The sequence below is a fragment of the Pygocentrus nattereri genome, chromosome 12 (assembly GCF_015220715.1).
Source record: "Pygocentrus nattereri isolate fPygNat1 chromosome 12, fPygNat1.pri, whole genome shotgun sequence".
Lineage (NCBI taxonomy): Eukaryota > Metazoa > Chordata > Actinopteri > Characiformes > Serrasalmidae > Pygocentrus > Pygocentrus nattereri.
Window position 1 is genome coordinate 31893998 of NC_051222.1, and position 14232 is coordinate 31908229.

A 14232-nucleotide genomic window follows, 5' to 3' on the forward strand; every position below is an offset into this window, starting at 1 on the left:
ATTGATTATTGAATCTGGAGAAATCTCTGCAAGTAAGCGGCAAAGCAGAAAGCAAACATTGAATGTCCGTGACCTTCGATCCCTCAGGCGGCACTGCATTAAAAACCCACATCATTCTGTAACGGATATTCCCACATGGGCTCAGGAACACTTCGGAAAACCACTGTCAGTGAACACAGTTCGTCGCTTCATCTACAAGTGCAAGTTAAAACTCCGCCATGCAAAGCAAAGCCAGATATCAACACCACCCAGAAACGCCGCCGGCTTCTCTGGGCCGAGCTCATCTGAGATGGACTGACACAAAGTGGAAAAGTGTCCTGTGGTCTGACGAGTCCACATTTCAGACTGTTTTTGGAAATCATGGACGTCGTGTCCTCCGGGCCAAAGAGGAAAAGGACTGTCTGGATTGTTATCAGAGCAAAGTTCAAAAGCCAGCATCTCTGATGGTGTGGGGGTGTGTTAGTGCCCATGGCAGGGGTAACTTGAATATCTGTGAAGGCCCCATTAATGCTGAAAGGTACATACAGGTTTTGGAGCAACATCTGCTGCCATCCAAGCAGCGTCTTTTTCAGGGACGACCTGCTTATTTCAGCAAGACGATGCCGAGCCACATTCTGCACGTGTTACAACAGCGTGGCTTCATAGTAAAAGAGTGCGGGTACTAGACTGGCCTGCCTGCAGTCCAGACCGTCTCCCATTGAAAATGTGTGGCACATTATGAAGCGCAAATTACGACAACGGAGACCCCGGACTGTTGAACAACTGAAGATGTACATCAAGCAAGAATGGGAAAGAATTCTACCTACAAAGCTTCAACAATCAGTGTCCTCAGTTCCCAAACGCTTATTGAGTGTTGTTAAAAGGAAAGGTGATGTAACACAGTGGGAAACACGCCCCTGTCCCAACTTCTCTGGAACATGTTGCAGGCATCAAATTCAAAATGAGTGAATATTTGCAGAAAACAATAAAGTTTATCTGTTTGAACATTAAATATCTCGTCTTTGTAGTGTTTTCAATTGAATATAGGTTGAAAAGGATTTGCAGATCATCGTATTCTGTTTTTATTTCTGTTTTACACAACGTCCCAACTTCACTGGAATTGGGGTTGTAGTAAGGTGTGGGCATGAGACAGTTAAGGCAGTAAGGTGTGGGAATGAGATGGTTAAGGCAGTAAGGTGTGGGAATGAGATGGTTAAGGCGGTGAGTGGGAATGAGATAGTTAAGGCAGTAAGGTGTGGAAATGAGATGGTTAAGGCAGTAAGGTGTGGGAATGAGACAGTTAAGGCAGTAAGGTGTGGGAACGAGATGGTTAAGGCAGTAAGGTGTGGGAATGAGATGGTTAAGGCGGTGAGTGGGAATGAGATGGTTAAGGCAGTAAGGCGTGGAAATTACCTGTGTATAGTCGTCGGTGTTTAAAGAACAATAAGGGGTGTTTAGAGAAATAAACAGCACTTGGCGCCTCTTACAGCCTGTATGTTTTCAGGTAGCAGTGAAGTAATTGCCCCGTGGCGCCTCCAGGCGGCAGCACCGCGCTGCGCCGGGGCCGAAGGTGTGACGTCAGCGCGTTTGAAAAGAAGCGGCAGGAAGTCGCCGACCTGCACGGAGCGGAGCAGAAATGAGCGGCGGTGATTAAAATCTGACGCTGTTGACCCCGAAATGGCGCTGCTGACCCCGTACAGCAAGATACCCGAGCTCAACACGGCCACCGTGCTGGTGAGTCGCCGCCGGGCTGAGTCTGCGTTCGGCTCCGTTAGCGCTGAGCTAGCGCTGAGCTAGCCGTGTTTACAGTGTTCGCAGTGCGGAGTTTCTCGGGATTATTCACCCGTTAAAAGACGGATTCGCTGAAGCTTCTGTTAGTAAACGCCTTTAAAGTCTTTCCACAAGGCGTTTCAGCTTTAGGAAAAACCGGATTTGTCACAGGAAATTGAAATCAGGGCTGATCGATTATGCGAAAAATCGTAATCGCGATTAATTTGGTCTGTTGAGAGCGCGATTATTTATACGATTATTGATCGACTTTGGAAACAACGCGCGCCTTTTAAACAGTGGACTTCATATATAATTCAACTGAAAAGCAAATAAAAAAGGTACATAAAGAAACTAATATAACATTTAAGACTGTGTATATGTATGTATACATACACACACACTATATACTATATGAAATACTATATTAATGTAATGTACATATAACATGCCTTATATAAAATACTATATATATATATATATATATATATACTATTTTATATAAGGCATGTTATATGTACATTACATTAATGATATAAAAAATAAAGATCAACTGTTGTTTTGCACTTCTACAACCTACTGTAAACTGTTAAATAAAACCGTAGAGGCACATTTAAAGAAACAAACTGAATACAATGATTTTTATTTAGTAAAAATCCAGTTAAACATGGCTGATTCTGCTCTTTTTATAATGAAGCATGGTAATAGTTAGTGCTCTTTAATTACTGACAATGTCCATGATATGCTCAAAAAAGCTTATTATGTCAGAAATTAGCACCTAATACCATCATTTCTGTTAATATTTTAAATATATAACCGTCCACGGTGGATCTTGCATGTTGTTTAATACCTTTGACTGACTGACTAAACACTGTTTACGTACGGTTGGTGCAGTATAGCCCACGCTGACATCTGTGTTGTCCAACATATTATTTGATGGTTCTCTTCCATTTCCATTTTGAATGTTCAAATTCCATGAATAAAACAATAATAATTATAATCCTGTGTGAATCTGGTTAAGCTGTCTGACTGAGTGTCCATCACGGTCTCTGTTTACATTAAGAGATTTTTGCTAATCCGTTTGGACACATTCCGATTATAGATTAAGATTGAGGTGTTTATATTCTCAGACTCAACCATCTGATAAAATCTCAGTTTACAAGTAGTCCAGTCCAGAATGAAGTACACGCATAAAGAACCACTTACCATGACAACGAGCATCACGTGAGTCTGGTCACAGTGAGATGAGCAGCAGTGAGCAGTGCTTGTGTTTTCAACTGCTTTAAAATGTCAGACTCAGGAAAACGTCCTCCACAGGTCTTTATTAAAGAAGGCCAAGAGGAAGACGTCGTGTTCTGCGACGCATAAGCTGGACGTCCATCCCACTGCCGGCTTTTAAAGATCAGAGCACAAACTTCGTCTCCTCTGCAGGCCAGTTTCTGCTCCGCTGTGTTGAATGTTATAAACTGTCATTATGACGCGACGCACATGCAGAACGGACTTAAACTTTCCGATAGGGAATGTAATCGGATACAGGCGTTTACGCGGATATTATTCTTCTATTTAATGGATTGTTTACAGGATTACCCCCCTCGTTCAGTTGAATAGAAACTCTATTCTGAATGGTCCCAGTGGGACTAGCCTGTTCCGATTGAGCTATAAGTTGTATTATTAACTGATTATATTGTTTTTTGTTTACTTTCATGGCAGCTGGTTGAAAATGAGGAGCAGTTTCAGTCCAGGTTGGCCGATGCCATAGTGCAGCAGGAAAAGGACATCAACGTGAATGTGTAAGCCTGATTTTTTTTCTTTTTCTTTTTTTTCCCCCCACATAAAAAATCAGGTAGGGAGGCATCAATACCGTTTTTTTTCAGACTGAGTAAGAGTTCATATTTTTAACTCTTGCTGATACTGAGTCTGATAACACACTGAGTAACCTACTCAGAGTTGAAATGAAGCCCATCAGCTGGCTTTGCTGTGTTGCTTAATGCTACCTTGGGTTGAGTGACACTTCAGTGGAGAGGAGTGGTTTTAGTTCCCCATCAGGAAAAGCACTTCTCTGCTGCTGTAGTGTTGCTCTATGTTTCAACATCAGCCTCACACTCTCTGTAGTTCAGTGACAGCAGGTATCACATCCGAGGAGCTCATCTGAGGAGTTTGTCTTCTCAGAGTCTTGGCTGGTTGAGCTGTAGCTGATTATCTACTAAAGCCAGACACAAACTGTGATTTTTAGAAATCTTGTTTCTCTGGTGAGTCTGTACGTTGACTGTCATGTACGGACAAAACCCACAACCATCTACAGATGGTTTCAAATAACAAAATAACGTGATGTACTGAGCCGTGTGGCTACCACTGAGTGCTGAAGCTAAAACCAGGCGGTGATGTACATGGTTGGAGTCTATACGGCTTATTTCACACCAAAAATCACTGCATTAAGGTTATCATTGTAATTATGTTCAGTCGAACAGAGTGAAATCAGCACAGACAGACTTTGGAAGCAAATGTCATCTTTTTTCTGTCTCCGTTTTGCTGGCGTTTGTGTCTCCACCCACACTGGGGAAGCAGTTGTGATTGTGTGTTTAAAACAGACTAAAATCACAGTGCAGGTCTGGCGGAAATCTTTCAAGGTGGAATGTTTGAAGAGGCCCACGGCTTTGTGTCCAGCTGTGACAGAGTCAGTAACTTCTCTGTGTGGACAGAGCCTCCTGTTTTTTTTGATGAGTAAATGAGCTCTCAGTGTCGCCCGATACCTAATACCAATATCAGTATCGATGTATCCCTAAAATCAGGCTTATCACAATCAGATTTAATTAAAGTTGCCGAAGGTAGGTAGAATGGTTTTGTACTTCCCCGAGTGTTTTCAAACAAAAATTTTCCAACACGTTCACTCATGTATATTAGAGAGTTGTTAATTCCATGTTTTAAATGTCTGCTTTTGTGGTGTTATGTTGCTGACAGCTGTACTGCTTTCACATTTAGACATTTTTCCAAATTTGCCAAACATATTTAAGCAAGAACGTCTGTTTGTTGAGAAGCATCGGGCTGTTGCTTCATGATTTCTGTATTGTGCCTTCTTCTAGGCGGCTGGCTCGGAAGCTCCCTCTCCCTGTGGAAAACAGTGAGACTCGCCCTCGTATTGACCTGGTGGTGTTCATAGTCAACCTGCTGTCTGAACGCAGGTAATCCGCCTTACGGTTCAGTCTGAAAACCATTCCTTCCATGTTGTGAGATAGACGGTATTTAAAAGGCTTATTTCATTTGAATCCAAAATTTCTGCCAAAGCTGCCTGTTTGGAGTTAATTGTTTTTATGATGTCATGAAATCCAACACATGTACATATGTCCACATATTCTGTGAATAGAAGTTTAGCCCCACCCATTCAGATCTGCCTTTTGAATGATGCACAATACAGAGAAGCCAATCAGAGTTTTTTTACATATCATTCTCAGAATCGAGCTAGCTGAGCGTTTTCTGTTCAGCCTAGACGTGGGTGGGATGCAGTGGGAAAACATATCATTGGTCACTGCCTGCTGGTAATCAAAACTCAGAAGATGTTTGAGGTGGACACCATTTACTGTATTTTGATGGAAGATGTTGGGAAAACAAGAACTTTGATCATATCATTTAAAAGACAATCAGTCTTATTATGACCAATAGCATGAATTAATTAGAAAAGGTTGTAAACAAACTTTCAGTTGGCCTGGCAAAGCTGTTGCTATTAAGGTTGCCAAGGTTACCTTTCCTAGTAGTTGCTAATGTGTTGCTAAGCCATTTCTGTAGAATCCCAGGATAAAAACAGGGATGAGAGGAGGTGATGTAAAAATAAATTCTGGCTGTTTTTGGTACAGAAACCCACACAAACCTCTGGTTTCAGGAAAGGTCTAAATACATGAGAAATGTAGGACGTGTACCCTTTTACGATTGTGATGCATGTGCTGATATTTCCTTGTGTCTCTAGTCTTCAGGCAGCAGAGAGTTCTCTGAGCCATTTAGGCCCAGACTACTTCCTGGGAAAGCTGTGCTTTCTGGTTACTGATGGTAATTAACGTTTTTTCTTTTTATTGTTCCTTTTCATTATTCTTTTAACGTAACGTGTAAAGAAAACGACTTCGGTCAGATTTATTGATTAATTGTTGGATTGATTTAATTAATTGTGGGAGTCATTTTCTCGTACTTATCTGCGTGTTTTCACTCAGCTCGCTGTGGTGCTGTACCTCAGGAGCGTCTGCTTAGCGTGAGGAGACTGGCTGCGTCGCACCACTGCCCTGTGATCTACGCTGAACACCAGGTATGCCTACAGCAGGACTGGGGAACTCCCCACACACTTTGGTGTTGTACCTGCTCAAGGACATCTGATTGAACCCATTAGCTAATTTTAAGGTTTAGTTGGTGTTCTAGAGCAGGAAGATCACAGAACTGTGCCAGACTCCAGCCCTCAGGTCCCCACCTGTACCTATGACATGACATAAGGCACTGTAGGGCCAGTCGGTTCTGACAGAAGAGAGTGAAGGTGCGTTTATAAGCTCAATAGAAAGCCACAAAGTAAGCGAAAGTGTAAGCACATCAGTCCAGAATGTCCCATTATGTACATATTTAAAAATTAATTTTAGTAATTGTAGAATAAATATTTCACCTGTCATTGAACTGTCAGTTAATGTTCCATATTAAAGGACTTGGGCTCATTTTATATGTAAAACGTATTCAGTTAGTCAAATAGCCAATAGCCAAAACTATCCAGCCAACAGTGGTCCTGTGGGCAGATGACTAGAGGACTGCAAAACTAATGCAGCGAGAAGATTTTGTAAGGATCCTGCTGAATTTCAGAGCATATATCCGAGGTTTTAATAAATTGTGAACCAGACCACACCTGGAACTACCAGACCATACCAAGAACTACCAAACCATACTACAAGTCTATCAGACTATACCAAAAATCATACCGAATGCCAATTACAAAAACATGGAAGAGCCTAATTTCTCTCCACTGTGTGCTTGTACATAGATGGAATGACGATAAAAGCCCCCTGACTTGACGTGTAAAACTTATCATGTCGTCAGGAAAACTAGTGTAAAAATGAGAAAAATCCAAGGTAAACACAGAAATCCAAACCTCAAGGAATTCAGTGTAGCTCTGCCCCCATCTGTGGAGGTTTTTATCTGTGTATCTGTTTATCGCACAGACAGAAGATGGCATTACCATGACAGCGATGAGGGTCCTCACCATCTTGAAAGTGTCTGCTGGTTTATCTCCTGTGGCAACCACCGCGCTCTACCTGTCCACCTTTACCCGATGCACTTTCCCCTCTGACTTCGACGAGGACTGAGCTCTGGCATCTGACCATTTCCGTTCTACGCTGTTGAGTATTTCTGGGTGCCACGTGGCGTCCGCTGAACTCGGGGTCAAATATATGAATGAAAAGACTGTTTGTTTTTAAACTCCTCGAATTTGGTCGTACAGAATTCCATAAATGTTACTGATAAAACCAGAAGAAATCAGTGGAATCCAGACAAGTAGGTGAGTTTAAAGCAGTGAACAGAGGCATCAGTCAGACACTTTGCATTAAGATGCATAGTTTGTGTATCTTACTGACCGTGTCATTGGCTGTTATGGGTGCCTATTGTTGTTTTCATATCACACTTTATTTAATTACTTGTTACCATCATCGTTAAGGAGTCGTCCAGGGAGCAAACCCCCGCCAATCCAAATGTAGTTGATCGGTCAAGACAAGACGTGTTTTATGTCTGAAGTTGTTTTCTTTAGTTCTGCCCTGGAGTCACGAGGCTAATTTCACGAACAAGTAGTGGAAGCTTGTGCTGCACCAGATGTGCCTCAGCTGATACCACGAAAATTTGGGGTTGGGCGTGGAGAAGGGCTTGTGCATTTGGTCGAACTATTGCTTTAAGGGAAAGAAGTTGGTGGCATCAGGTTGTGCTGTGCAGAGTTCCTGAACACTCGTGTTGTTGATCACAGAGAAACACGCCTTGATCTGTTAATCTTATGCATGCATGTCGTGCCCCAACACCCTGCTCTCAGTTATGTGCATAATGTAAATATGTGTAGTTGCGTTAGTATGTTCATTAAAGTCTGTAGAATGAACTGTCCAGTGATTTCAACCCATGATACTACCACCACCATGTTTCACAGATGGGATAAGGTTTTAATGCTGGAATGCAGTGTTTTCCTTTTCCCAACATAACGCTTTTCATTTAAACTAAAAGGATCTATTTTGGTCTCGTCTATTCATGAAGTATTGTTCCAGTAGCTTTTCTTCGTGAAAATCTGATGAAATTTTAGGGCAAATTTCTGAAGAAATATCAAACATTCACAAACAAAGTGTTCACAAACTTTCAAGAAGCACTGTATCTGAAAGAAGTCCAAAGGTGCGTCTGTCCTTGTTCTCACATCCAATATCCCTGCACATTTCTTTGGAAAAAATGAAAGGAATGGAAGCTGTAATAAACGTAAAGAGTGAAAAATGTGACGTTGAGTCTTCTGCGTAAAATCCTCATAAATCTGCTCTTTTGCCCTGACACGGAAAAATAAACAGCTGAACTGTGTTGTCCAGCAGGGGGCGCTCTTGCTCAGTTAGTGACTCTCTCAGCTCAGGTGTGCCTTACTGTGATTAAAAAGTCGTTTATGGTGTTATTTCTTTGTGCCAAATCTGGGGCTTCATTCATTTTCTCACTGACTGAGTTCCAGTCTGAATGAATGGCTGTCTGAATGAACTTGGCTCAGTCCATACAACCAACTTCCCTCCTGTCTGAGTTCAGTCCAACAATCGAGGACTTTCTCGGAGGAACTGCCAGCCTGATAATGTGCTTTTCCTTTTCTCTGTTCTTTCTTATTATTTTTCTTTAACCCTTCCAAATCTCGACTCAAGCTTGTCATTTTGATATTATTTTATTCTGATTTAAATCTAATTAACCCACATAATTAGATGCTTAGTTCCAGTGTGAACTGCATGTACAGTCAAAATGACAAACATGGTAAAAATGTAAAGGGTAGGTTTTTTTCTGGGTAAAAATAAGAGTGAAAAGATTTAGTTATATTATATAGATAGATAGATAGATAGATAGATAGAGAGAGAGATATAGATAGATATAATTTCTAATATATATATATATATATATATATATAATTAGAAATTATTAGTAATAATATTAGTAAATATTACTAAAGAAATGTCCATCAGAGCACAATTATCTGCCAATAGAATAATTCTCCAGATAAAATGACTTAAATCTAGAAATAGGTTAAGTAGGTTAATTAGTCTTATATTCTTATAACAATGTTATAATAACAACTGTTAGCTGTATTGACTATATAAATATATCGGTGCTCTAACTTTATTTTTCTAAACGAAATATAAATAAAATCCTTTTTAAAAAGTTACATTTCACTGTTTATATTTATTGTATTGATTGATTTTTTTTTTTTTTTAATTATTAGCATTTGTTCTAATTATCAATATTGTTTGCTGGTAAAAACACTTACTGCTAAAATGATTAAAATCAATAGTTTATATGCAAAAGAGCGCCCCAGGTCAAATTGTGTTGATTTCCTCAGTGAAAATAATTTAACCCACTCAAATATGGCTTGTTCTACTAAATTTAACCCACAATTTCTATTTATTTTCTGGGTTTAACATATAAGAAAAAAAATAAATATATAAAATCTGTATAAAAATGTGCCATAATTTTTACACACAAGCCATATTTTTATTTTTTTTCTCCCAAAGTTTTAAATTCAGCAGACAGTAAATGTGTGTTAAAGTGTGCAGAGCTGTGTGTGTTGACAGGAGTGCACAAGCTTTTGCACACGACTGTGTTTTAATGACGGTCTAAGACTTTTGCGCTGCACTGAATTGTCAGAGCACAAAGAGAAACAAGTGTCTCCAGAACCGCGACTTTACACGAGACGGCAAAACATCCTTTACTTTTAACGTGAAGCTGTTAATTCACCGGCATTTGGAGCATTTCTGTTGGTCCGTTCATCTTGACAATTTCACACATTGTAAAGAGCTGATTTACATGAATTCTGTTTAAAAAAATGAAAATGACCATATTTGGGTTTTTGACAGTGATATGCAAGAACATATATGTGTGAGTGTAAGAGAGACTGTAAGGGTTAATATGAGATGAATGAAGTGTAATGTCAGTGGTTACTTTAAGACCAGCTACCCTTAAGTGGAATTTCCAGGGTTTATTGGACTGGACACAGGAAGCGTTTCCATGGTATTAAGTGTATTCTCCTGAGGCTCCGCCCCCGCTTTCCTGACCTTTGGCATTTTTGGCCTTAAGTAACCTCAGTTTCTCATGACCATGGCAACAGTTCACCTGTTGGCAACTTACCTGTGGCCAGAACCGCACCAGATTCAAGGGTAGCTTCTCAGTCTCTCTCTCTTTCTAACTCTCTCTCTCTCTCTCTGTCCCCCTCCACCCCTCTCTCTGTCTCTCTCTCGACTGATCCGACCTCTATTCGTGACCTCATTATCTCTGTGTGATTGTGTGTGTGTGTGTTTGCTGGACTAAGCGTATATCCAGATTTCCTCTCCAGCAAAATTAAACTCACGCAAACACACACACACAAACTTAAACACCCACATACACTGACACACACCCATGAGCTTCTGACTGTCTTAAAAAAACCTTTTTCAAGAATAGCTTCTAAAAATTAAAAGTTGTGTTGATTTTAATCTTACAGCAGCTTCTTAAACGGACATGTTTAATTATTATGAAGTTGTGTGTTTTATTATATCTTAACTAATACTTCCAACTTAAGTTGTTTTCTGAAGTTTTCTTTTAAGTACATCTTACTATTAGAAGTTACAGTTGGACACATACAGCAATAAAAAAACAGCTTAAGTAGTTGTTTAATGTTGCCTTAAGGACGTCTTATGATTAGAAGTTAGTTATAAAAGTACAACTATAAGAACAAAATTTTAGAAGTTCCTAAATGTTGCCCTAAGAAAGGCAAATTTTTTAGAATTTGCAGCAATTAAAATACAACTTAGGTACTTCTTAAATGATCCCTTAAGGAATTATTAGAAGTTGAAAAAAAATGCAATAAAGTTTTTACTTATTATTTTAAGCGTTACGGTTAGATTATCGGATTGCAGTACAACACCACCACCACCACCACAAAGGCTTTAACAGTCATAATTCAGAAGTTCTGAAGTTGTTTATTGTTGCTTTTGTTTGTTGGTTTATTCCACAGCTGTGTTTAAGAGTGTTGTGTTTATCTTAAGACCCTTCTGAGGTGTTTTATCTTCGTAAGTGTGTTTTATTCACTGAAACGCTGTAGCGACGAGATCTGTTATCTGTGTTTGGGCGTCTGGCTCATAAAGGATGGTGAGATCTGGTCATTTTCTGCTGGTATTCTTTAATCTACGCACGCACACCTCCACTTAAGCGTGTCCCTGTGCATCTGCTGTGTGTCCTGCAGCACCACAGGGCGCATTCTGTTACTGAATAATGCGGTGTGTGTTTAGATGCTGATGGATCGGTAGAGCAGGTTTAAAGTGGCTACGTTACTGTAGGCACGTACCACTTTCCCTCCCCCCTCCCTCCTCCCTTCTCTCTAGCTCTCTCTCTAGCTCTCTCTCTCTCTCTTTCTCTCTCTCACTTGTCCTTCTTCCTCCTCTATCTTCACTTGACTGCTTACTGTAGTCAGGTAGTCTGTGTTTAACGTGCGAGTCATTTGAATATACGCTGACCCATCTGATGTAAAGACAAACAGGATATCACAAGGCCAGGCCAACAGACATTGTTAGGTTCAACCAAAGCCCCATCTGGAACATCAGCTATTCGTGAGGCTGGAGGATCTGTGCTAAACTTATATGCACTATATATACACTATGAGTAACCAGAGACCACTTCTGATCAGTGCACCTGTGTACTTTTCCCAAATTTCCTAAATTTATGCATAATTCTAGTGCTTGGATGTAGACAAAGTCCTTCCGAGTGGTTTGTTTATACATTTGTCAAGAAGCTTAGGATCCCTTGTGTGATCCCCACAACACGAATATATTAAAAATGAACTGGAAGTGCTGTTACTGTGAAATGGAGGCGAGCACCAAAACATAAAATCACACATCCTTGTTTCCGTCACTCAATACAGAGTACCAAACTGCCTTTGGAAGCAACAGCAGCACTGGAACTGTCGATCAGGAGCTTTGTGAACTGGGATTCCACAGCTGAATAGCTGCACTCAGGCCAAAGATCACTATGTGCAATGCTAAGTGTCGGCTAGAGAGGTGTATAACACCACCACTGGACTGTGGAACAGTGGAAATATGTTCTCTGAAGTGATGAATCATGCTTCACTATCTGGCAGTCTGGGGTATGGGTTTGGAGGATGGCAGGAGAGGACCACCTGCCAAAATGCATTGTGACAACAGTAAAGTTTGGTAGAGGAGGAATAATTGCCCTGTTTTTTACAAAGTATGAATTTTAGCTAATTTGAGTCATTTAAACTTAATCAATTAGCCAAATCACCACAAAGTACAACTACTACTCATAATAATTATAATAATAATAATAAAAGCACAGATTTCTTTAGGCATTTTATTTTAAGTGGTCATTTTAAGTTAAACAAACACTCATCAGTCTCTCAGTAACAGGTCAAAAACATGAGGGTTAGGAGTAGGTTTTGGGTTGAGGATAAGGTTAGGGTTAGAATTAGGGCCAGGATTAGGGTTACACTTTGGGTTGAGGTTAAGGTTTGGGTTAGGATTAGGGCCAGGGATAGGATTAGGTTTTGGATTGAGGTTGTATCAACAGAACATCTTCAATATATTTACCTCAATATTTTCAGATGCTTCACTTCTGCTACTTTACTGATATGTTTTTGATGTGTTACTGATACTCTGTTAAGAGTTTATTAATCATTTACAAAGGCCTGCTCCAATCAAAGTGTTGCCCCTCTTTTTATGTTTGGAGCTCTGCCTCTATTCTACTTTGTGTTTTTGCAAGCAGTCACACACTCACTTCCCAGTAAGTGATTTTAAACATGTTTTCAAGTGGGCCAAAGCTTTAATGCGGCACCATAACTTTAGGAATGCATTGCGTGCATGTCCTCTGGCTACTACGACCATTGTGCTGTTACATTTTTAGCTTTCTGCGGAGTTATAGGGGTCTTTGACCGCCAATATGAGCATTTGCATCATTGGGAGGATCCCTGGAGGGAGTTCCACGGTGTGTGTGTCTCTGCACGATTTACAGTATCTCTTGGGGTCCGAGATGTCTTCGCTTTCCTGCCCAGCCCTTTCCTCACACAAAACAGACAATGCCATCGAACACTCGAATTCCCTGAAGAAAACACACACAGGACAAGACACGGACACTCTCGAACGCACACACATACGCACACATCTCCTAAACACACACACTCACTCACACAACACTTCAGACCAGCTCTTCTCTTTATCTCTGTCACACACACACACAGTTCCCCCAAAGATCACACGTACTCGGGACACAGTAGACGTCCTGGAACCCTCAGTAACCAGATGCTCCTTGTTCAGAGAGGACAAAGAGCCCACTGAGGGGCGCAGGAGCCGCTGAGAACCAGCTCTAATAAGGGTCCACTTTTCCCGGATAAAACCCAGTCTACGACTGAATTACAGAGTTACTGGAGATCCTACATTGAAACCCCTTTATATAGGCCAGGACTGGCCTCAGTACTCTCCTTTAACGGGCACATATCCTTTATCTTTTCGTGCATTTTATTCTTTCCACTTATAGTATATACAAACTTGCAGCTGGTCTTAATTCATTTTTACACAAACACTTTCCAACCTCTTTTTATCCTTTAGGCATCTTTCACAGATGTCAAGATTGTTTCAAATGCACAAAAATAGAACAGATTAATAAAAGGTACCCTGCTTGACTGTAAAATCAACATAATAAACACCAAAAAATGCTGAAATATTCTGTTCGTAGTCAGTTATCTATGATGCATAAATTGAACCAATTGGATTTTCTACATCAAAATAAGTTAATGCATCCTCTACAGGCACACCTAAATATAGTTTTTTTTTTTTTTTTAATTTATGTGGACTTAATTTTGCATGCCTATTACTACTTGTTTTTATGTTGCACCTTCATGCCGAAGCAAATTCCTAGTCTGTGAATCCTGTTCATTGACAATGGCAATAAAACTTCTTCTGCTTCTGATATCATTTCATTATCATGTCACTATACAATTTCTATTTTAATTCACTGGCAAAATATGAAATGTGCTATAACATGAGCACAGCACAGTTCATATTTTATACTTCCTGCAAAAAAGGTGAATTGAGCAAGTAAACAGTAACTGTGCATTAAAACACGCAGAAGTGTGTCTCCGTACTCAATGTTTATCTTATTTTCACAGAAAATAAACCCCCATTTGACCGGGGCGCCCAAAGTTTTGCATATGATTCCAAATAGCTATGTCAGTTACATCAGTCATGCGTTTTGCCAGACCAATCACTGAGTTTCATC

The 14232-nt window shown here is 40.2% G+C and overlaps 1 protein-coding gene across 1 annotated transcript; it reads left to right on the top strand.

Annotated features, from left to right (window-relative positions):
* Positions 1–1561: 1561 nt before the first annotated feature.
* pane1 (proliferation associated nuclear element) lies at positions 1562–7843 on the top strand. The gene is made up of 6 exons (XM_017683737.2): positions 1562–1713; positions 3457–3536; positions 4827–4925; positions 5705–5784; positions 5943–6034; positions 6927–7843. The coding sequence occupies exons 1-6, from the start codon at positions 1657–1659 to the stop codon at positions 7068–7070; spliced, it is 552 nt and encodes a 183-aa protein (XP_017539226.1). The 5' UTR covers positions 1562–1656; the 3' UTR covers positions 7071–7843.
* Positions 7844–14232: the final 6389 nt, after the last annotated feature.